Source organism: Brassica rapa, chromosome A03 (genome assembly GCF_000309985.2).
Source record: "Brassica rapa cultivar Chiifu-401-42 chromosome A03, CAAS_Brap_v3.01, whole genome shotgun sequence".
Taxonomy (NCBI): domain Eukaryota; kingdom Viridiplantae; phylum Streptophyta; class Magnoliopsida; order Brassicales; family Brassicaceae; genus Brassica; species Brassica rapa.
The window spans coordinates 19,299,618-19,320,364 of record NC_024797.2 but is presented as its reverse complement, the minus strand read 5'-3'; the positions used below and the strand labels follow the sequence as shown (position 1 = coordinate 19,320,364).

The 20,747-nt window shown below is 37.9% G+C and overlaps 4 protein-coding genes and 1 non-coding gene across 5 annotated transcripts; 3 read left to right on the top strand and 2 right to left on the bottom strand.

The window, feature by feature from the left end:
• The first annotated feature begins 15 nt into the window (after window positions 1-15).
• Window positions 16-3,600, top strand: LOC103859826 (BTB/POZ domain-containing protein At3g19850). The gene is made up of 3 exons (XM_009137403.3): window positions 16-171; window positions 255-1,379; window positions 2,105-3,600. The coding sequence occupies exons 1-3, from the start codon at window positions 109-111 to the stop codon at window positions 2,549-2,551; spliced, it is 1,635 nt and encodes a 544-aa protein (XP_009135651.1). The 5' UTR covers window positions 16-108; the 3' UTR covers window positions 2,552-3,600.
• On the bottom strand, window positions 3,449-6,478 carry LOC103859825 (eukaryotic initiation factor 4A-III homolog). The gene is made up of 7 exons (XM_009137402.3): window positions 6,060-6,478; window positions 5,223-5,544; window positions 5,024-5,131; window positions 4,801-4,920; window positions 4,229-4,396; window positions 4,018-4,104; window positions 3,449-3,905 (listed from the first exon to the last, which is right to left on the bottom strand). The coding sequence occupies exons 1-7, from the start codon at window positions 6,365-6,367 to the stop codon at window positions 3,792-3,794; spliced, it is 1,227 nt and encodes a 408-aa protein (XP_009135650.2). The 5' UTR covers window positions 6,368-6,478; the 3' UTR covers window positions 3,449-3,791.
• A 6,885-nt stretch (window positions 6,479-13,363) lies between these two features.
• On the top strand, window positions 13,364-14,643 carry LOC103860204. The gene is made up of 2 exons (XM_009137800.2): window positions 13,364-14,473; window positions 14,545-14,643. Exons 1-2 carry the CDS (start codon window positions 13,364-13,366, stop codon window positions 14,641-14,643), a joined length of 1,209 nt encoding a protein of 402 aa, XP_009136048.2.
• A 2,283-nt stretch (window positions 14,644-16,926) lies between these two features.
• Window positions 16,927-19,728, top strand: BCAT4-1 (methionine aminotransferase BCAT4). The gene is made up of 9 exons (XM_009137400.3): window positions 16,927-17,140; window positions 17,256-17,433; window positions 17,912-18,088; window positions 18,337-18,468; window positions 18,561-18,656; window positions 18,742-18,858; window positions 18,952-19,047; window positions 19,128-19,240; window positions 19,416-19,728. The coding sequence occupies exons 1-9, from the start codon at window positions 17,109-17,111 to the stop codon at window positions 19,555-19,557; spliced, it is 1,083 nt and encodes a 360-aa protein (XP_009135648.1). The 5' UTR covers window positions 16,927-17,108; the 3' UTR covers window positions 19,558-19,728.
• Window positions 19,729-20,574: 846 nt separating this feature from the next.
• TRNAL-UAG lies at window positions 20,575-20,654 on the bottom strand. Its single transcript has one exon. It is a non-coding gene; the product is annotated as a tRNA-Leu (tRNA).
• Window positions 20,655-20,747: the final 93 nt, after the last annotated feature.

Below are 20,747 nucleotides of genomic sequence, written 5' to 3'. Positions count from 1 at the left end.
GTGATAACTATTATTGCTCGCTGAACAAACCAAAAAGAACAAACGAAAGCTCACAAGAGTCACTCATTAGAAGCTTCATTCATCATCAAATGCAAAGAAGTTCACACAATGTCTCTTCTCTGTGATCTTCAAATCAATCTCAATCAAGACTTCACTTTCTTTGTCAACAAGGTAATAACTCTAATCTAAACCTAACTTCCACTATTTCTATGATCTGACTTAAACTTTATCTCACTGTTAATTTTTTTGGTTAGGGTTTGATCTCAGAGTACTCAGGGTTCTTGAAGAAGATGATAAAACAGAACAACAAGAACAATAGAATCATTCTCCATATCGAAGACTTTCCAGGTGGATCAAATGGGTTCGACTTGGTTTCAAGATTCTGTTACACTAATGGCCGAGGAATCTCAATCAATGTCTCAAATGTCTCCATCTTGTATTGTTCTTCTGTGTTTCTTGAGATGACAGAGAATCTCTCGCTTCAAACAGAGAAGTTTCTTGAAGGAATGTTCTACTGGTCATGGAACGACATAGTTTCATGCCTTAAGAGCTGTGAGCAAGTGTTCTTACACGCAGATTCGTACGGTCTTGTCGATAAGCTAGTTTTCGGGGTTTTGGCAAAAATCGCTCAGGGTTCGGACATGAGTCAAGTCTTTGCCTCAATCTCAACATCTTCCTCTGCTTCAACCTCTTCTATGTCACCAGAGACGGCAAAGACTAGGTCAACTTCGAGATCGTTTTCTTGCAAGACAAGCAACGAGTGGTGGTTTGAAGATTTGTCAAGTCTCGGGCCAAAAATCATCGAGAAGCTGGTAAAGAACCTTGGATCTTACGATCAGAACAATGACAGTTTAGTCCTAACAAGATTTCTCCTCCATTACCTCAAGACAAAGGTCCATTACAAATCAAACAACAAGCTCGAGTATGCAGGTTTAGCTGATACAGCGGTTCAGGGAGTGATCTTGATTGCGAAAACCGCGTTTTGCTGCAGGAAACTCCTCTGGGTTCTTCGGGTTTTATCGGGTTTTAGCATCAGCAAGGAGTCAAGAAATGGTTTAGAGAGAGTCATAGGAGAAATGTTAGATCAAGCAACACTTGATGATCTTCTGATACCGACAAGAGAGAAGGGAGAAAAAGGGGTTTATGATGTTGATTTGGTGATAAGGTTACTCAAAGTGTTCGTGAGTAGTTGTAACACAGAAGGAGATGAGGATTTGAAGTTTAGAAGAATGGGAAAGTTGACTGATAAGTATCTGAGAGAGATATCTCCAGACCAGAATCTTGAAGTGTCAAAGTTTCTTGAAGTTGCTGAGAGTTTGCCAGGTTCAGCTAGAGATTGGTTTGATGGACTATTCAGAGCCATTGACATCTATCTGGAGGTCAGATTTTTATTCAGTATGTTTTTTTTTTCTTTGTCTTTTTATCAAAATAATTGAATGTTGGAAATTAGAAAAATGATTTTTGCACAAAAATGAAAAAAAAAAACTAAGTAGAGTGAAATAGAAGGTGACAAAGAAGCAAATAACTTCAACTTCCAGTATATATATTTTTAATAACTTCCAATATAGTTTGGCTTTTTACAGTTCTCAAGATATGAAAAAGCCTTAAGTTTTCTTTCTGTCTTTCTTTTACATTTAAATTTATGTTACCTAGTTAAGATGTTAATTATTATGCCTATATTTTAAAATAACCAACTAATATTATTTTCTATATATCAAACATTAAGTTGAAAATTGTAAAAACTCAAACGATAATTTTGTTTCAATTTCTTTTCACGTTTAGATTTGTTTAAGAAATATTTGATAGAAACTTAAAACGTTATATGGTTTTATCAAATAAAAAGAGTAATTGCAACAATTTAATATGTAAAAATAGAATCAATTGCAATGTGTGATAATATAATATATTGTCCTTATTCCACATTCATGTCAGAATATGACAATGTTAGCTGTCTTTTGTTTGACTAGTTACTATTGCTTCACCAGTTTCTGAATAGTAAGAACAAAATTAGTAGTATCACGTGAAAATTGTTTATTACTATATAATCTCTGTGATGAGTCAATATATATATTAACTAATTTTTTGTGATACTATGATGTTGCAGTCTCATCCAAATCTATCATCCGGAGATAGAACAAAACTATGTCGATGTTTAAACTACAAGAAACTAACACTGGAGATATGCAAACAACTTGCAAAAAATCCCAAGATCCCTCCAAGTATTGCAGTTCAAGCACTCAAGTCACAACAACTATCGAACGAAACTCTACCAGACTCAAGAGAAGACAAGATTAAACTAAACAAGACAAGGAATTCGCGCAAGTACTTAGAAGAGAAACCGATACTGGTGCGTCTGAAAGGATTTGGGATATCAGAGAGATTAGTTGATGGGTTTGAAGATGATCTAAGGGTGGATTTAGAGAGGAGGCATTGGCATAAAGTGATGGATCATTCTGAAAAGGTTTGTAAGGAAAAGAAGAGTGAAATAGTGTCAAGATTGGCGACTCATGGACATTTTCATTCGAGTTCTAATTTTCCAAGACTTTGTTAATCAACTACATTCCTAAATTTGTGTTGTTTCTCTTTATATATATTTAAATCGAGATCATCATATAATCATCACCCACATGCACTACTCAGGGTATATTACAAGCAGTTGCATGCGTCAAAAAACTGTAGTTTTGAGAATGCATGTAATTCTGTTACTTTGGATGCAAATAAATCAACATATTGGCCTTTCAAAAATCATGCGTTGAGCATTATGTATAAAACAATTCAAAATCAAAATCACGGGAGGAATATTTTCTTGGCCATATACGTCACATGCCTCCCTAGATTTGAAATTCTTGAAAATGAGATTCGTTCATGAATAATGGTACTTAGTACTATACCACAAACGTAGACTAAAACTGTCATACCCTAACATACCCACTTTTGTGCATCTTGCTAAAATGTACTTTTACAGAATCTTTGTTCACTGTTGTCACGAAAATAAACGTTTTACCATGTAGACCCGAACTGCAGCTGTAAAAGTTATGACAGATATATTGTTTTGTTTTTTTTTTGAAACACGACATATATATTATTTAGATGACAAAAAATGGTTGGATTGATAGTCCAATAATGTTCTGAAAAACAACTCCCAAATTACGCCACAAACAAATCTATTTACCAAATCACAAGTTTATCAAACTATATTGTCCCAAGGAAAAAAGGGTAGTTATTTTGGAGATTTAAATATTCTCAAATAACCATGTTATTATGACATAATTGGATTTGTATCTTCTTCTTCATGGTTTACTATAATAAAACTCAAAATAAGATTTAGAAGTGAATGTAAAGTAGCTAAGCTTTCTTCAAGCTCATTGATATGACTTTTCAACATTGCCATCCCCCAAAAGGCAATGGCCATTTTCACGAATCTGGAATTCACAATTTTAGTCACTGATTTGGGCTTTGTTTTGCAAAAATATAATCAAAGTTATACAAAATAAGAAAACACTTAAGACAATAAGTCTTGCAGTTAATGATAGCTGAGCTGAGATTTGAGCCACAATCAAAACACCAAAATCAAACCCTAAACCTAAATCGTTTCTCAAATCATAAAGCATTTACCACAAAGTGTTCAAAAGAACCCACGAAAACATCAAAGGGGGTCGGGTTTTGAGTGGAAGCATCTCATAAGATAGTGCAATAACCTGAACACAAGCTCTGAACAAAACCTCCTCATTCAGACACTTTCACCACCGAAAGCACAAAGACCATCCCAGAAGATCTCAGACAAAGGTCTTTTAGATAAGATCAGCTACATTCATTGGCATCTCGTCAATCTGAGTACTGTAGTACTGCTCAATGTCCCGGAGGATCTTGATGTCGTCGCTTTTAACAAAGTTGATCGCAACACCCTACAATGATGACCGCAAAGTTGTTAAATATATATATCCCCTCCATGTTAAGAGAATTATAACATACTAATCGACAAGAAACAACGTCTAAACTATATAATAAATCAGTTACCTTACGCCCGAAACGACCAGATCGTCCAATACGATGGATGTAGAGCTCACGGTTGTTGGGGAGATCATAATTGATCACAAGAGAAACCTGTTAAAGAAAGCTTCTCATGTTATCAATTCAACCTCTACCATCTTAAGTAACAGAGGAGACTAAACATTTTTTTCCTGAATTATCATCTGCACATGATATAGGGAATAAAGGAATCACTTACTTGCTGCACATCAATCCCACGTGCCCATACATCTGTCGTGATCAAAACACGACTGTCCCCTGACCGAAACTGATTCATGATCTCGTCTCTCTCCTTCTGAGGCATGTCACCGTGCATTGATGAGACTGTGAAGTTGTTAGTCCTCATTTTCTCACTTAGCCAATCCACCTATAACAAATTCCGAGATAAGAGTTGAGCGAGACATTCAAAAGAAACCACAACTCAAAAAACCTAGTTGACAAATCAACTGAAAGTAAAGTCTAGCCAGTATACTATATAGCATCACAGAATACATTAAGAGGCCAATGCAATCTACTAGAAATTTGCAGAGTACAGACTGTAAGTGTTTTAGAGCGATTGAGTTGTATTTTTGACTCCTTTCTAGAGCAAACAACTACATAAAGTAACAAAAGAGTATAATAGTCCCAGGACGTTAGAAGATTCAAAATCAAGGTAAGACAGCCGTGCTAGGAGCTTAGTTTAGTGTTAACAAAACGAGATACCTGATTATCTAACAAATTCCCAAAAAGTACAGATACAGTTGCTTAACTTCAGATGAGAACCAGGATTACCTTTCTTTTTGTGTTGCAGAAGATAACAGCTTGAGTGATTGTAAGAGTGTCATAAAGATCACAGAGCGTATCAAATTTCCACTCCTCTTTCTCAACAGCAACGAAAAATTGTTTAATGCCCTGAAATGGTTTTACAGAAAAGTTAGCAAGTGAAACAATATGAGTGATCACACTTATAACTAAAACATCAACAAGCACACAGATGCAGAAGAACATAACGTACTTCAAGAGTCAACTCATCACGCTTCACAAGTATCTTCACCGGTTCCGTCATAAACTTGGACGTCATCTCCAAAATCTCGTGAGGAAGAGTTGCAGAAACCAAGCAAACCTATACACACGGATCATACAAGCAACTCAACAATGTCTTCCACAAGAATAAAATTTCTATCATGTAACGTTTGAGCAGTTAAATTTTATACCTGAAGATCAGGCGGAAGATATCTGTAAACATCATAGATTTGGTCTTTAAACCCTCTACTCAGCATCTCATCTGATTCATCAAGAATCAGAAGCTTAATAGCTCTGGTTCGCAGACTTTTCCTCTTAATCATGTCACAGACACGGCCAGGTGTCCCAGAGACAACATGGACACCATTCTCCAGCTTCCTGATGTCTTCTCCGACGCTCTTCCCACCAATGCAGGCATGCGCCTGAATGTTTGCGTGTAAACCAATAGCTTGAATAGTCTTCTCTGTTTGTGAAGCCAGCTCCCTAGTTGGGGACAATATCAATGCCTGAACTCTGCAATAAAAAATATATATAACTTTTATTGGGGTCAAAATATATATAAATTTAATATCAAAAATTAAACTACGTATGATAGTATAGCAAAAATATCATTACTTTATGGATTAGTGGGGGCTTATGAAAATTTCAACACAAATTAATGAGATCAAAAACAGATTTTAACCAAAATTATATTATTGCTCCAAGAAAAAAATTATATTTATTTTAAGCAAATATACACTAAAAATTATATTAATTTTAAGCAAATATACACTAAAAATTAAAAATAATATATTTATCAATTTATAGGGTCATGTGACTCCTAATCCCTTCTTGCATCCACCCCAATTGATGTAAATAAGAGCTTGGCCTAGCCATTTTAAACCGAACCTAATAAAAACCCAACCAAAATCGAACCGGAATTCATTAAAAAGCTATCTTTGAACCAAAAACCGAATAATCAAACCGAACCGACCAATGAATTGACCTAACCGAGAGCATAAATAATTGAACTTTAGGACAAAACATACTCTCTTGACGAAGTGTCAACGATTTGGCAGACGGAGAGAGCAATCATGGAGGTTTTCCCGGTACCGGACTGAGCTTGAGCAATAACATCTCGCCCTTGGAGAATCGGCATGACAGCTCTCTGCTGAATCGCGGATGGTTTCTCGAAGCCGTACTCGTAGACGCCGCGAAGCACGTCTTCCTTGATGCCCATATCGTTGAAATTGGTGATGGGCTCGATCCCTTCGGTGGTCTCGAAGACTAACTTGTCGTCATCCATCGGTCCGCCGCCTCTCCTTCCGCCTCCACGGCTAGGATTCGCTTCCGCCATTACTTTCCGTTTTTGTTTTCTCTCTCTTAGGGTTTCGGTCGTTTAGTTTCTATCTCTGGAATGAGCTGTCTTGTCCCGTGAGATGAGCGCGGATACGATTGTAAATATTCGACGACTTATTTGGGCTTTTATTTAAAGCAATACTGACTTTTAAGATGGGCCTGTAGCATTTGGCCCAATTAAAAGGCTCATGAAAAGTCGGACTCCCGATACTCGACTGATGGCAGGAGCAGAACTAACATTAAAAGACAAGTTATGTAAGCTCAAGAATTATGAGCTTGTTCGGTTTGAGCCTAGACTGTGTTACACTTGGTGATGAGTGTGTAACATAGTGCCGTGTGTTTGTTATGACGTGATGACGTGTCACAAACTGATGGAAGTAGAAGATATTGCTTTGGCGCGAAGCAAGAAATATCTTCTGTTGGCGATATTTTAGGAAGTAGAATATTGCCTTTTCACGTGTATTTAACAAGTAAACCTAGAAGTGTTTTAGGTTACGCGTTAAGAGATAAAAAAGCTAGAGCAAGAGGTGTGTTCTTGTCAGCTTCAGAAATCGAGTGAAGGGTGTTCAGCTTGAGTTTTTGTAATTTAGAGATTAGAAATTGGTCCGTCGCTAGTCGTGTGTGACTGAGCATAAACCGGATTAAACAGATCTAGGAGGATTGTTTAAAAGATTTCTAATATACAAGAAAGTATTCTTGAGAGATTTGTGTACGGTTCTAATTGTAGTGTCTCTGAACTTTCATTTGGTATCAGAGCGGGAAACCTCTGTGGTATCAAGTACTACTTACAGGTTGAGATCCTGCGGATTTCATGGACACCATGAAGGAACTCTTACACATTCATAAGCCTATCATGCTGGACAGTACCAACTTTGGTCACTGGAAAGTAAGGATGCAACACATCATCAGAGGGGTTGATGAAGATGCCTAGACATCTGTAGAAGATGGTTGGAGTGCTCCTACCGTTGTCTTGGAAGATAAGTCTGAAGGTCCAAAGCCTAAAGACCAGTGGACTGATGGTGAGAAGAAGGCGTCTAAATTCAACTCCAAAGCTCTAACTGTCATATTCTCATCAGTAGATGTTGAGCAGTTCAAGATCATACAAGGATGTGAATCTGCCAAGCAAGCGTGGGATACACTCATAAATCACTTTGAAGGGAATACCAGTGTGAGAAGGACACGTCTTGATCATTTAGCCTCTAAGTTTGAAAACCTGAGAATGAGTGACGATGAACCGATTGATGGATTCATATGCAAGATCAGTGAACTGGCAAGTGAAGCGTCTGTCCTTGGGAAGAAGTATGAAGAAAAAGATCTGGGGAAGAAACTGCTAAGGTGCTTACCACCACGGTTTGAAGCTTATAAAGCTGTACTTACACTGGCTGTAGACACAGATGAGATGAAGTTTGATCAACTCTCAGGCATTTTGAAAGTGCATGATCTTGAGAAAACCGACCGACAATCTACTAATCAGAAAAGCATTGCTTTCACAGCTGAGTCTAAGGATGATGGTCGAGTCACTAAGATTGAAGAAAACCTGAGTCTAATGGCACGAAACTTCAACAAGTTTGTCAAGCATATGGAGAAAGGTGGTGGTAGATTCAATGGACGCTACCAAAAGGATGATTATGAAAGGAGTAGTTCTCAGCACTCCAAGCATGATTCTAGCAAGAACACAAAGAAGTGTCATGAGTGTGAAGGTTACGGGCACTTCAGGAGCGAGTGTCCCCTTGCTAAGAGAAAAGAGCAAAAATGTATTGAGTGTAAAGGAATTGGGCATACACGCAGTGAGTGTCCTAGCATTCTCAAGAAAGAGAAGTCTCTCTTGTGTTTCAGTGACACTGAATCTGAAAGCGAGAATGAAGAAGGTGAGCTGCACCTAAACTTCATGGCGCTAGTTGGTCGAGAAAGTGGAAAGGAAATTGATGCTGGCAGCAATGGGGATGATGATCTTGAACAAGATCTTGAAACTGAGTACAAGACTCTGTTTGACAAATTCTCTGATCTCAGTCATGAGAATCTCGAGCTTCTGAAGGAGAAAGCAATGATGAAAGCTCAGATCAACATACTGGAACTTGACCAGCCTACCACTAAGACAAAAACTTACTCGATGGACCAAGAGTCAGATCAAGAAGTTCTTGCACTAAAGAGAGCTATGACAGAACAGGAACGAGTTCGTAAGGAAGCTGAAGCACACATACAAAGATTGAATAATCTCTTAGCCGCAGAGACCGACCGAAGCAGGTTACTTGAAAGTCAACTAACTGAAAATCACAAGAAGGTTCGCATGCTCTCATCTGGTACTGCAACTCTTGATCACATACTTACATTGGGACAGTGTCCGAGTCTCAACACCGGTTTGGGATATAAAGGATCCACCTCAAAGGATACTGAAACGAAGTTTGTGAAGGAATCTCCTAATGAAGAAAAGAAACCTCAAGAGAAAGGAGTCCCTGTTGAAAGAAACAAGAATGTCCTTCCAAAACCAAGAAGACTTGGAAACGGATGTCATTTCTGTGGGAAACGAGGACACAACGCCAGATTCTGTTACTTTCGAAGACATCAGTATGAGAGAGCATGGAGGTTAAATCTGTGCTTCACCGAACCAACTGCTTACGGTTGTGTATGGATAGCCAAACGTGATCTGTATCCGAACTACAAAGAGAACAATCACTCTAAGATAAACACCAGTTCTGATAAGTCACACACTGAAGTAGAACATGATCTAGTTTGCAACCTGGTGCGAGTGCAAGTAGACACAGAGATCGTGAGTAATGTTGCTTATACCTCTGCTGAAGAAGTATCACAAACGCAACTTCCATGGTATTTTGATAGTGGTTGCTCAAAGCATATGACTGGAAATGAAGACTACCTTGAGAAACTCGAACTCATCAGAGGTGGAAAAGTTACTTTTGGAGATGGTGGACAAGGTAAAATCCGTGCAATTGGAATAACCTCCAGACCAGATGTGCCTAAACTCTCAAATGTTTACTTTGTTGAGGGCCTCAAGGCAAATCTGATCAGTGTGAGTCAACTTTGTGATGAGGGATTAGAGGTTATCTTCAACAGCAAGGAATGTCGTGCCGTTGACGCAAGAAACAATGTCGTGCTGAGAGGTATTCGTTCAGGGAACAACTGCTATCTTTGGAGACCTTCCAACGTGTGTTTTGCAGCTGCTGAATCCAAACTTGATCTCTGGCATAAGAAACTGGGTCACATGAACACAAATGGACTCTTCAGACTCGTAAATGCTGAAGTAGTAAGAGGTGTCCCTGATTTGGAGAAACAAACAGAGACAGTATGTGGAGCATGTTGTCAAAGAAAGCAAGTCAAGGTACAACACAAACAAATTTCAGAGATCAGATCTACACGGATATTGGAACTCGTTCATATGGATCTCATGGGTCCTATAACTCCTGAAAGCATTGCTGGTAAGCGATATATTTTTGTATTGGTTGATGATTTTTCCAGGTATACATGGGTGGACTTCTTACGCAACAAGTCTGATGCCTTTGAGAGTTTCAGAATCCTTGCTCTTCAGCTCAAACAGGACAAAGGAGGAATCATTCAGATTGAGAGCGATCATGGCGGTGAGTTTCAGAATGAGCAGTTTGACAAGTTCTGTCACAGTCAAGGTATCCGTCATCAGTATGCCGCTCCAAGAACTCCTCAACAAAATGGAGTGGTGGAAAGAAAGAATAGGACATTGCAAGAAATGGCTAGAGCAATGCTGTGTGGAAACAGTGTTCCATCTGGGTTCTGGACGGAAGCAATCAACACTGCGTGCTATGTGATAAATCGGGTCTATGTCAAGCCAAAGACCAAGACTACTCCCTATGAAATCCTCAAAGGTAAAACACCGAATCTGAGTCATATGCATGTGTTTGGATGCTTGTGCTATATTCTGAATGATAAAGAACATCTTGGAAAGTTTGAAGCAAGAAGTGACGTAGGGATGTTTCTAGGATACTCAGTGAACAGTTCAGCCTACCGTGTGTTTAATCAGCGTACAAAGTTTGTAGGTGATAATGTTAACGTAGTCTTTGACGATAGCATTGGATTCTATGAGGCTCGTGTAACACAGACAATAGACGGTGTCACGCCATGTTCTTCAAGACAAGCTGAAAACGAAGCTAAGAATGAAGTGAAAGAGGAGGCTGAAGGAGACGATGAACCTGAAATGACCAAGGTCGATCTTGATCAAGGAAAAGTACACAAAAACCACTCCTCTTCAGATGTGATTGGCGGACTGTTTAATGAAAGAGTTACAAGAAAGAAACAAATCGACTTCAAAGAGATGGTAAAGTTGGCATGTTTCGTGGTGAAGATGAATGAAGTGGAATGCTTTGTGTCGCTCATTGAGCCTAAGAACATTCAGGAGGCATTAGATGATGAATTTTGGACCGAATCGATGCACCTTGAGCTTGAACAGTTTGAACGACTTCAAGTGTGGGAACTGGTACCAAGACCAAAGAATGTAAACATTATTGGAACCAAGTGGATTCACAAGAACAAGACTGATGAGGAAGGAAATATCATTCGAAACAAATCGCGGTTAGTTGGACAGGGATACTCTCAGATCGAAGGAGTAGACTTTGATGAAACCTTTGCTCCAGTTGCACGACTTGAATCAATACGACTACTGTTTGGAATGGCGTGCAATCTGAGAATCAAACTCTATCAGATGGATGTCAAGAGTGCTTTCCTAAACGGTGTATTACAAGAAGAAGTCTACGTAACACAACCAAAAGGGTTTGAGGATCCGCATTTTCCGGATCACGTCTACAAACTCAAGAAAGCCCTCTATGGGTTGAAACAAGCTCCACGAGCTTGGTATGACCGTCTGACGGAGTTCCTGGTACAAGCTGGTTTTCAAAGAGGTGGTGTGGACAAGACCCTGTTCATCGGAGAAAATGGAGATGACATGCTGATCATTCAAGTTTACGTGGATGATATCATTTTCGGAGGAACGTCTAAGCAAATGGTTGATGACTTCGTGAAGACTATGACAAAGGAATTTGAAATGAGTATGGTTGGAGAACTGAGCTATTTCCTTGGACTTCAGATCAAACAACTAACCGATGGAATCACAATGTCACAGAGTACCTATGCCAAAAATATCATCAAGCGATTTGGAATGCAGACAAGTAAGATTGAAAAAACCCCTATGAGCACAACAACCAAACTTTCCAGAGATAGCGATGGGAAACCAGTTGATGAGAAACTCTACCGAGCCATGATTGGGAGTCTCCTTTACCTCACGGCAAGTCGTCCTGATTTATGCCTCAGTGTGGGGATTTGTGCTCGCTATCAAGCTAAACCAAAAGAATCTCACATGAATGCAGTAAAGCGTATTATCAAATACGTAAAAGGCACTCTTGACTTTGGTCTTCATTATACATTTGAGACTAATGTGAATCTTGCAGGTTTTTGTGATGCTGATTGGGCAGGTTGCTTAGATGACAGACACAGCACATCAGGTGGTTGCTTTTTCTTGGGAAACAACATGGTCTCATGGCATAGCAAGAAACAAAACTGTGTTTCTCTATCCACAGCAGAAGCTGAATACATTGCACTAGGTAGCTGTTGCACTCAACTCCTTTGGATGCGACAAATACTTGTTGACTACGGTATCATCTCTTCTCCCATGCTTGTTCATTGTGATAACATGAGTGCTATCAATCTCTCTAAAAATCCAGTTCAGCATTCACGTACTAAACACGTGGATATAAGACATCACTTTGTGAGAGAGTTGGTGGAAATGAGGATTGTGATATTAGAGCATGTCCCAACAGAGAAACAACTTGCTGATCTCTTTACCAAACCACTGGATTACAACACATTTCTGGGTCTTAGAAAGGCGTTGGGAATCATGGAACTCTGAGTAAGTCCTAAAAATGGGGGAGAGTGACTGTAAGAATGCCGGACTCTATGCTTCGATGCTACCCCCTCACTAACACCTTGAGTCAACAAGTTCTACTGTGTAAGTTCTGTCACCTGACTCTTGTTATCTCGCTTTCCTGGTTCACTGGTGAAGGGCACTCATCTTGAACTGAGATGTTACCCCATTTCACGTTTGATGCATTGATCACTGCCCGGATTGAATGAGGAAACACATAAGAGGATGAGTGCTGTGTAAGTAAATATAGTAAAAAAAAAAAAAAGAAAGAATGTGTGTCACGCAAAAAGGGTCAAAGGTAAGACTCATGTGTAACTTTCTGAAAGAGGTATGTGACTCATAACAAAACAAAAGGAAAGGAAGGCCTGGAATGATAGATACTCATTTTGGAGCAGGGTGTTATCCCACTTTGTCTCTGATTTCGATCACTGTCTTGACTGGGCATGTTTGGTACCAATTTCTTGGGATACATGTTTCGGAGCAGGGTGTTATCCCACTTTGTCTCTGGAGTTCATCTCTGTCCTAGAATTAGAGTTGTGTATTAACTGCATGTTGATAAAACGAGAATGTCTGTGAGTTGGAGAGACAGACACACAAGAAGCCTAACGTGTGTTTCCAGACCATACAGCTAAGTGGGAAAACAGAGTTGGGTTGACTGAATGGACACAGCAGAATCTCGTTTGTGACAGCTACTCGGCTGAGAAATAGCTACAGACTTGGGTTGACTCAATGCTTTCAATAAAAACAATGCTTTGGTAGCTAGATGTGTGGCGAAAATCGTTTTTCAGTGACTATACCCCTGAGATGCAGGCATCATATCCATCGATGTCTATCGGACTGACTATTATCACAAATTCTCATGACTTCCGAACTCTCATACGAATGTAAGTGAAGTCTAGGCTCCTGGTTACATGCATGAGTTACACATAAGTTCTGTTGCATCACACTCAGCGTATTAATTGCGATTTTTTTTTGAGCTGAGATATTTGATTGGGGGCTAATGTTTTAAATTGAGTGAAATTAGGTCATCGGTTGTGTCGAATTTTTTTTTTAAAAAAAGAGGATTCGCCATATCTCTCTCTCCAAAATCGAAACATGCAACCCACCCGAAGAAGCTCTCGATTGTCAGAGAAAGAAAAAGCTATTCCGGATCTCTCCTCTGCTGGTCCGTCTGGATCTTCCCGCAAACGTATCCGGAAACAACGTCGAAAGATGACTCCGCCACCGTCTTCTCCGCCTGCTGCATATACATCTACCGACGACGAGGTTGAAGCTTTTCAACTCAAAGAGCCACGTTATCAAGCAAGCTGTGCGATCTTCCAAGCACGAAATCAAGAAAACCCCGAACTACTTCGTTCCCACATCACTCCGTTTTCGAGTCGTTTTGTCACCAGCAATTCAGTTGAGAGGTATGAAAAATTGGCTTCACGTGAGTTTGTGATTCAACAGAGGATCGATGTGACTGACGAGAACTTGCTCGATGTGAAACGGGTGGTAGTTAGGTCAGGGTTGATCTACACTCTGATTGATAGTGACTTATTTCATCCAAATATTGTGAAAGAGTTTATTGCCAATTTGGGTGCGGCTGAGAATAGAGGAGATGGTGTTGCTGTGTTTCTTCGTGGGTCTATGGTTGAATTCTCGCCTAGCTTGATTAATGCTCTGTATTTGATCCCTGGCTTTGAAGAAGATCCTGACTACTTGGCAGTAGACATTGATCGAGTGTGCTCGTTCCTGACGGATAATCGTGTGCGACGTTCGGAAGCCATGAGCTCTAAGTATCTGACCCCGACGAATCAAGTCCTCTATAAGCTGGTGTGCTCAAATTGGATTCCCACCACCAACTACACGTCAATGAACCAGGAACGACTCAAGTTTCTCTACATGCTTCATCATCACAGAAGCTTTGATTTTGGTCAGATGGTCTATGATCAAATCATCAGCTTTGCAGCTAACATCAGCACTGACAGGTCTCAGAGAGTCATTTTCCCTACATTGATTCAGCAAGTGATTGACTATCAACGGACAGTGCTGTCATTCGAAGATGATGAAGAGTATACCGGGTATCCTAAGCTGGTGGTCAAAGACATCAAGGCAGGCAGAGGCCAAGGGGGTAACTCTAGTGCCGCTGATCTTCTGGCTGACATCGAGCGAACCATAGATGATCTTAAAAGCATTCGGATTCGCTTGAGGAGTAAGGGAGTAGTACTTGTTGAAATTCTTAAATTTTCTGAGTCTCTAACCTTATGTTTTTATCTTAATGTGCATCTACTCAGGGGGAGAATATCCACAGTATCCTCGTCGGACTCAACAGGATGAGCAGGAAGATGAAGTGGAACCGGACAGTGAAGAAAGTGAAAGTTTCTAATGAGTGAATCTGTTGTGTTTCACTCTATGCACTATGTACTGAACCTAGATGTTGCACTTTGCATCGTACTCTTTTCCTTCTTTGCTTCTGTTTGTGTATGAATTTGAAAAACCTTAATCTCTTAAGGTTGTGGTGTTTCTGCTTTCTCGTATCTTGTGGTATGATGTTAGACTAATCCTTATGGTTGATATGGAAAATAGTCATGTGGTCTTGTGTGTTGAGCTTTGATTGCAACAGGTTGAGTAGGTTGTCACATTCAGATAAAAAGGGGGAGAATGTAAGCTCAAGAATTATGAGCTTGTTCGGTTTGAGCCTAGACTGTGTTACACTTGGTGATGAGTGTGTAACATAGTGCCGTGTGTTTGTTATGACGTGATGACGTGTCACAAACTGATGGAAGTAGAAGATATTGCTTTGGCGCGAAGCTAGGAATATCTTCTGTTGGCGATATTTTAGGAAGTAGAATATTGTCTTTTTACGTGTATTTAACAAGTAAACCTAGAAGTGTTTTAGGTTACGCGTTAGAGATAAAAAAAGCTAGAGCAAGAGGTGTGTTCTTGTCAGCTTCAGAAATCGAGTGAAGGGTGTTCAGCTTGAGTTTCTGTAATTTAGAGATTAGAAATTGGTCCGTCGCTAGTCGTGTGTGACTGAGCATAAACCGGATTAAACAGATCTAAGAGGATTGTTTAAAAGATTTCTAATATACAAGAAAGTGTTCTTGAGAGATTTGTGTACGGTTCTAATTGTAGTGTCTCTGAACGTTCAAGTTATGTTGATTTGATTATGTCTTCATGTTTTTGGACGGATAAAGAAGATAAAATATAAATTCTGAGTGATGAATGAGAAGCTAAATTAAAATCTGACGCATTTGCTCAAAATCTAAAGGCACCTTCCTTGCAGTAATGACTAAGCAGTCATCATGAATCTATTTTTGTCAAGATATTCAGAGTGTTTTCATTCATTAGGGAACTTTTTGTGTGTTAGAAACTTCGGATATGACAGGAACACAATAATATTCTTAAAAAAGATGGACGCATGCAAGAAGAGAGAAAATAGATCTGTATCTTTTAACGTCTATCTAGCTTTTCCATGGAATAGAAAAATTAAGTGTAACGTTAGTAGAAAAAAAGATGGATATTCTAGAAAATTCATTCAAATGTATCCATGCATGATCTTCGCAATGTATACATATGTTATACGTTCACTGAGTTTTGAGAATCAGAATACATCGTCCCATCAGCTGATCGATGCATGGTTGGGGTTTTTTTTTTTTTTTTTGAATTACTAGAAAGTTTTGACTGGGTTTCCCTAATCACAATAAACAATATTAGTTTTGTTCCGAGCATCATCAGATTCTATAACTTCTAGATTCCATCTATAGTGTTTTTCCAGTTGAACTAATGGCATATTATATTACTGGTACAATTGACATATTGGACAGAAATTTAGAAGAATAAACTAATATAGGGTCTTAATTAGCGAACAAATATGTTTCGTCCATTTTGCTATGTACATTTTGTGGCTGTAATTATTCTTAAATAAAGGTTAAATATATTTGTTCGCTAATACACATTTGACCTACCCTCCTACCCATTATTAACCTTCACCTAACTAAGAGCACATTCACATTTTCAACACTGTCTTTCTTTCAGCCATATCCATATCCTTACAATAATAATTATTATTAAAAAGAAAATTCGAAACCTTAACGTTTTCTCCACGTGACGAGAATTGTTTTCTCCACGTGATGATTATTATGTGATCTAACAAGAGTTTCCGGTTTTTCTTTCTTTTTTCGTTAAAGACGTAAATGACACGACCAAAGTTATATAGCATACTAGATTACTTTTAGTGACCGTGAAAATTTTTTGATCATAGGTCCATAATATCGTTTATAAGCCGCAAGTTAGTGTTGATCAAAAAAAAAAAAAAAAAAAAGCCGCAAGTTAGTTAGTGAAATTTCCAATTTCAAAGTTATCTAGTATTGAAGGTTATAAAATGGCTAGCTCAGAAAATAGTATACCGAGCTGCTAAACATAAGAAAATAGTAAGCAAAAAAAAAAGAAACATAAGAAAATAGAGCTACAACGATAATATTATTAATTGCGGAAGAAAATTTTTGTACATATTAATAGTCGGATAAGTGAGTTAGTTTGATCACCAAAAATAATTATAAAAACTTACTACTTATCAAAAAAAATTAATAAAACCTTATTACTTTTGTGACAAAAAAAAAGAGAAATCTTTTTTTTTCCTTTTGTTTCCGGTTCGCGTCACTCGAAGAAATAAAAGTTAATTTCTTAAAAATGGATAAAAGAGATTCTATTTATATTCGCTTGAGTTTAATATTATTTTAAGGAATATAAAATTGTTGTAAACGTATATATAAAGAGAGGCAGACCAAGCTAATACAGACAGACAACTTAAGTTTCTTACACAAAATTAAAGCAACTCGACTCAAACACTAAATCCATGGCTCCTTCTGTGCAAACTCTGCCTACAAGGTAAAACATATCCTTGCAAAGAAGTTATATGTATTAAGCAAAACTTATAATAGTCTCGCATTAGCATGTGTAAATATGATATTATGATGATGATGATAATTATTTGTCTTAACAGTGTGTCGGATGAGATATACGCGAATGTGAAGTGGGAAGAATTAGGATTCGGGTTTTATCGTACGGACAACATGTATGTTGCCAAGTGCAAGCATGGAGAGAGTTTCCAAGAGGGAAGTATTGTTCCTTACGCTGATTTTCAGATCAGCCCTTGCTCTGCAGTTCTTAACTATGGCCAGGTTTCTACTAATCACTAGAAATCAATTAACTAAGATAAAATTATAATCAGAACATATAACCACATCACACATAGAATTAATATTGTTATAGCATTCCATGTATATTTTAACAATTAGTTGGACTTAACTTAAATTTTTTTAAGAGATCATATACATAGCCTACAAAAATTAAACGAATTTGTTTGGAAGTGTTGATACGATGATGATATTGCTATTAATCTGACTAGTACGTATTTGCGTAGTTTAATAGATACATATGCACAATAAACAATTCTCAAATAATTGTTTGATCAATCAGTTACTAAGTTAAAAACACATGGATAAACCTATATGTGTAGCGAAATGAATAGCTTCACTGCCCCACAAAAATGTACAAGCAAATTTCTGTAAATCTGTATGTAAAATGAAAAAGATGATGATGAATTGAGTGATGCGCAAGGAAAATAATCTGAAATATTTGTGGTTTGGGAATGAATAGGGTTTATATGAAGGGTTGAAGGCTTACAGGACAGAAGATGGCCGGATTATGCTATTCCGACCAGACCAAAACGCCCTTCGTCTTCAATCAGGAGCCCACAGACTTTGTATGCCATATCCTTCCGTCGATCAATTCGTCTCCGCTGTTAAACAAGTTGTTCTTGCCAACAAGAAATGGGTATGTATAAAGCTTGAGTCAAAAAAGGTTCTAAAAACAAATAAACTTTGTTCTATATATATATTCTAAATTTCGAAAATCTGGGTCATGTTATGCATAACTCTAGAAAAAATTTAACATGCCTTAATATGTTCAAAGACTGTTGGCACACCCACAAACAAGACGTGTATCTTTTAACTATGCAAAATTCTAATGCATGTGTATTTTTGAAATATGTGATGACTTCTTTTAATTTTGTATATAAATAGATTCCTCCTCCGGGGAGAGGAACACTGTATATCAGACCTATCTTGTTTGGGAGTGGTCCTATTCTTGGCTCACTTCCTGTTCCCGAATACACCTTCACAGTGTTCGCATGTCCCGTTGGTCGTTTTCACCAGGTGAGAATGTGCTCTTCTCGATATTACTTTTCTTGATACTAAACGATAATAGCTATTGCAATTTTTTCTAACGATTTATTTTTTGGTAACAGGATAACGCGGGGTTGAACCTGAAAATTGAAGATAAGTTTCGTCGCGCTTTCCCAAGTGGAACTGGTGGCGTGAAGAGCATCACAAACTATTCTCCTGTAAGTTTGAAAGAAAGAGTTACATACATCAAACTTTAATATTAATTAGCTGTCTTTAATGTCATGGAGTTTTTTCTTGTTGAAGGTTTGGATAACACTAGCAGAGGCGAAAGCACAAGGATTCTCTGATGTTTTGTTTCTGGATGCTGCTACTGGCAAAAACGTCGAAGAGCTTTTCGCTTCTAACGTTTTCATAGTCAAGGTAATTAGAGAAAAAAATATATTCATATAAACGTTATTAAGATGTTAAAGAATAAGAAGAATATTATAAGATCGGTGTGATATTGTGGTGTAGGGAAATGTTGTGTCGACTCCAGAAATTTCAGGAACCATTTTGCCGGGAGTCACAAGAAAAAGTATCATCGAATTAACTCGTGATTTCGGCTACAAGGTTTGAATAAGTCAATATCATATTTGATCCAAGTTTGTAAATAATATTCATTATATCTAACGGTATCATCATTCTACTAGGTCGAGGAACGTGTTGTTCCCGTTGAGGATCTTCTCGATGCTGAAGAAGTTTTCTGCACTGGCACTGCTGCAATTGTGACAACCATTGCGTCCGTAACCTTCAAGGAGACAAAGTAATCTTTTACCACATATAAAATCTTTCTTTTCAACAAATATATATACTATGCTTTCTCAAAAAAAAAAAAAAAAAAAAAATATATATATATATATATATACTCTGTACTGGATTTTGTTTTGTTTTCACATAAGTTGGCTAAAGAATTTTGTGTATGTATTCAACAAGTACAGGACTGAATTCAAAACAGGGGATACAACATTGGCGGCGAAGCTCTTTGCGACGTTAACAGATATCCAGATGGGTCGGGTCGAGGATAAGAAGGGGTGGACGGTGGAGTTGACCGATGCCACCACACCAGGGTTGAAACTTTGAAGTTGTAACTTAACAACTTTTATATGTATGAAACATCATAAGATGTCTCTAGATCTTTGTGATTTATCATGTTGTGATGTATTTTATAAAGGTGGTAAGAAACTTAATAAATTTTACCAAAAAAAAAAAGAAACATAATAAATAAACTCCCATGGCTTTTCTCAGTTTTCAGTAGTCCCTATTACTATTTGTTCACGTGTAATTATGCATAAAGACTATGATTTCATCATGAATTGGGTGATAGACTTTCTAATTAAAAACTATAAACAAGAATAATTTTGTTTTCTACAAAACGAAAAAAATAGTTTATAACTTGTTTTCAAACCCAGACCGAATGATTAGCCAGGTCCCGGTCCGACCAGCCGTTCCAGGCCCGATCCGAAAAACCTTGATTCGTGCATATGCTTGTAGATACGAAAGATAATATATGCAATTTACAGTTACCGAGAACATTTTTTTTTCTTTTTTGGTAAAAGAATGTTAAGATTTCATTACCACATTTCAAGTTTGTTACAGAATTGACAGTGATGACTAGTAGCAGACCAACATAATGAAACTAACACAGACTCAAACTTAAGGAAACAAATGAACTCACTACAAGCACCACCGCAGTGATGCTTGCCACAGAATCGACCCGCAGTTATCAAGCTCTCGTAGAGTTTTTTAAGTTTCCGAGAACATATTTTTAAGTTTTTACATGCATGCACCCATTCACCAACACGTTACACGTACATATTATTTTATTTCTCAAATTATATCAGTCCCCTTACCTTTAGTGCTAAATTATTCATGGACTTTTCGGTCTCTTTCTCATGTATCACAATCCACCACTCCTTTTGTTCTAATTTTTAATTTATTTTCACATTAATACTCTGCTCTATCGAAGGAAATCGAATATACCGTCAATGAGGAAAATGCCAACATTTCCTTTGTGAAAATTGGAAGGAAAAACCTGAATAGAGAAGAGAGTTAAGAACTTAAAACTGATAACCAAAAAGGGAGAAAAATAAAAAAAATTGACAGCCGTGGGATTTGAACCCACGCCCTTTCGGACCAGAGCCTAAATCTGGCGCCTTAGACCACTCGGCCAAACTGTCGTTGTTAGATTAACCCGTTTATTTTTTATATTATTGTACGAAGGTTAGCTACCTTTGGCTATTAAATTTGGACAATAATTTGATAATAAAAAA

Excerpts from the sequence above, each read along its gene's own strand:
- LOC103859825 (XM_009137402.3), bottom strand. The coding sequence starts at position 6,367 with ATGGCGGAAGCGAATCCTAGCCGTGGAGGCGGAAGGAGAGGCGGCGGA. Across the intron at positions 4,397-4,800 it reads TCTGCAACACAAAAAGAAAG|GTGGATTGGCTAAGTGAGAA; the intron begins GTAATCCTGGTT and ends AATTTGTTATAG. Across the intron at positions 4,105-4,228 it reads GTGGGATTGATGTGCAGCAA|GTTTCTCTTGTGATCAATTA; the intron begins GTAAGTGATTCC and ends TTTCTTTAACAG.
- LOC103859826 (XM_009137403.3), top strand. The coding sequence starts at position 109 with ATGTCTCTTCTCTGTGATCTTCAAATCAATCTCAATCAAGACTTCACT. Across the intron at positions 172-254 it reads TCACTTTCTTTGTCAACAAG|GGTTTGATCTCAGAGTACTC; the intron begins GTAATAACTCTA and ends TTTTTTGGTTAG. Across the intron at positions 1,380-2,104 it reads CCATTGACATCTATCTGGAG|TCTCATCCAAATCTATCATC; the intron begins GTCAGATTTTTA and ends ATGATGTTGCAG.
- BCAT4-1 (XM_009137400.3), top strand. The coding sequence starts at position 17,109 with ATGGCTCCTTCTGTGCAAACTCTGCCTACAAG. Across the intron at positions 18,089-18,336 it reads TTCTTGCCAACAAGAAATGG|ATTCCTCCTCCGGGGAGAGG; the intron begins GTATGTATAAAG and ends GTATATAAATAG. Across the intron at positions 19,241-19,415 it reads GTAACCTTCAAGGAGACAAA|GACTGAATTCAAAACAGGGG; the intron begins GTAATCTTTTAC and ends CAACAAGTACAG.
- LOC103860204 (XM_009137800.2), top strand. The coding sequence starts at position 13,364 with ATGCAACCCACCCGAAGAAGCTCTCGATTGTCAGAGAAAGAAAAAGCT. Across the intron at positions 14,474-14,544 it reads GCTTGAGGAGTAAGGGAGTA|GGGGAGAATATCCACAGTAT; the intron begins GTACTTGTTGAA and ends GCATCTACTCAG.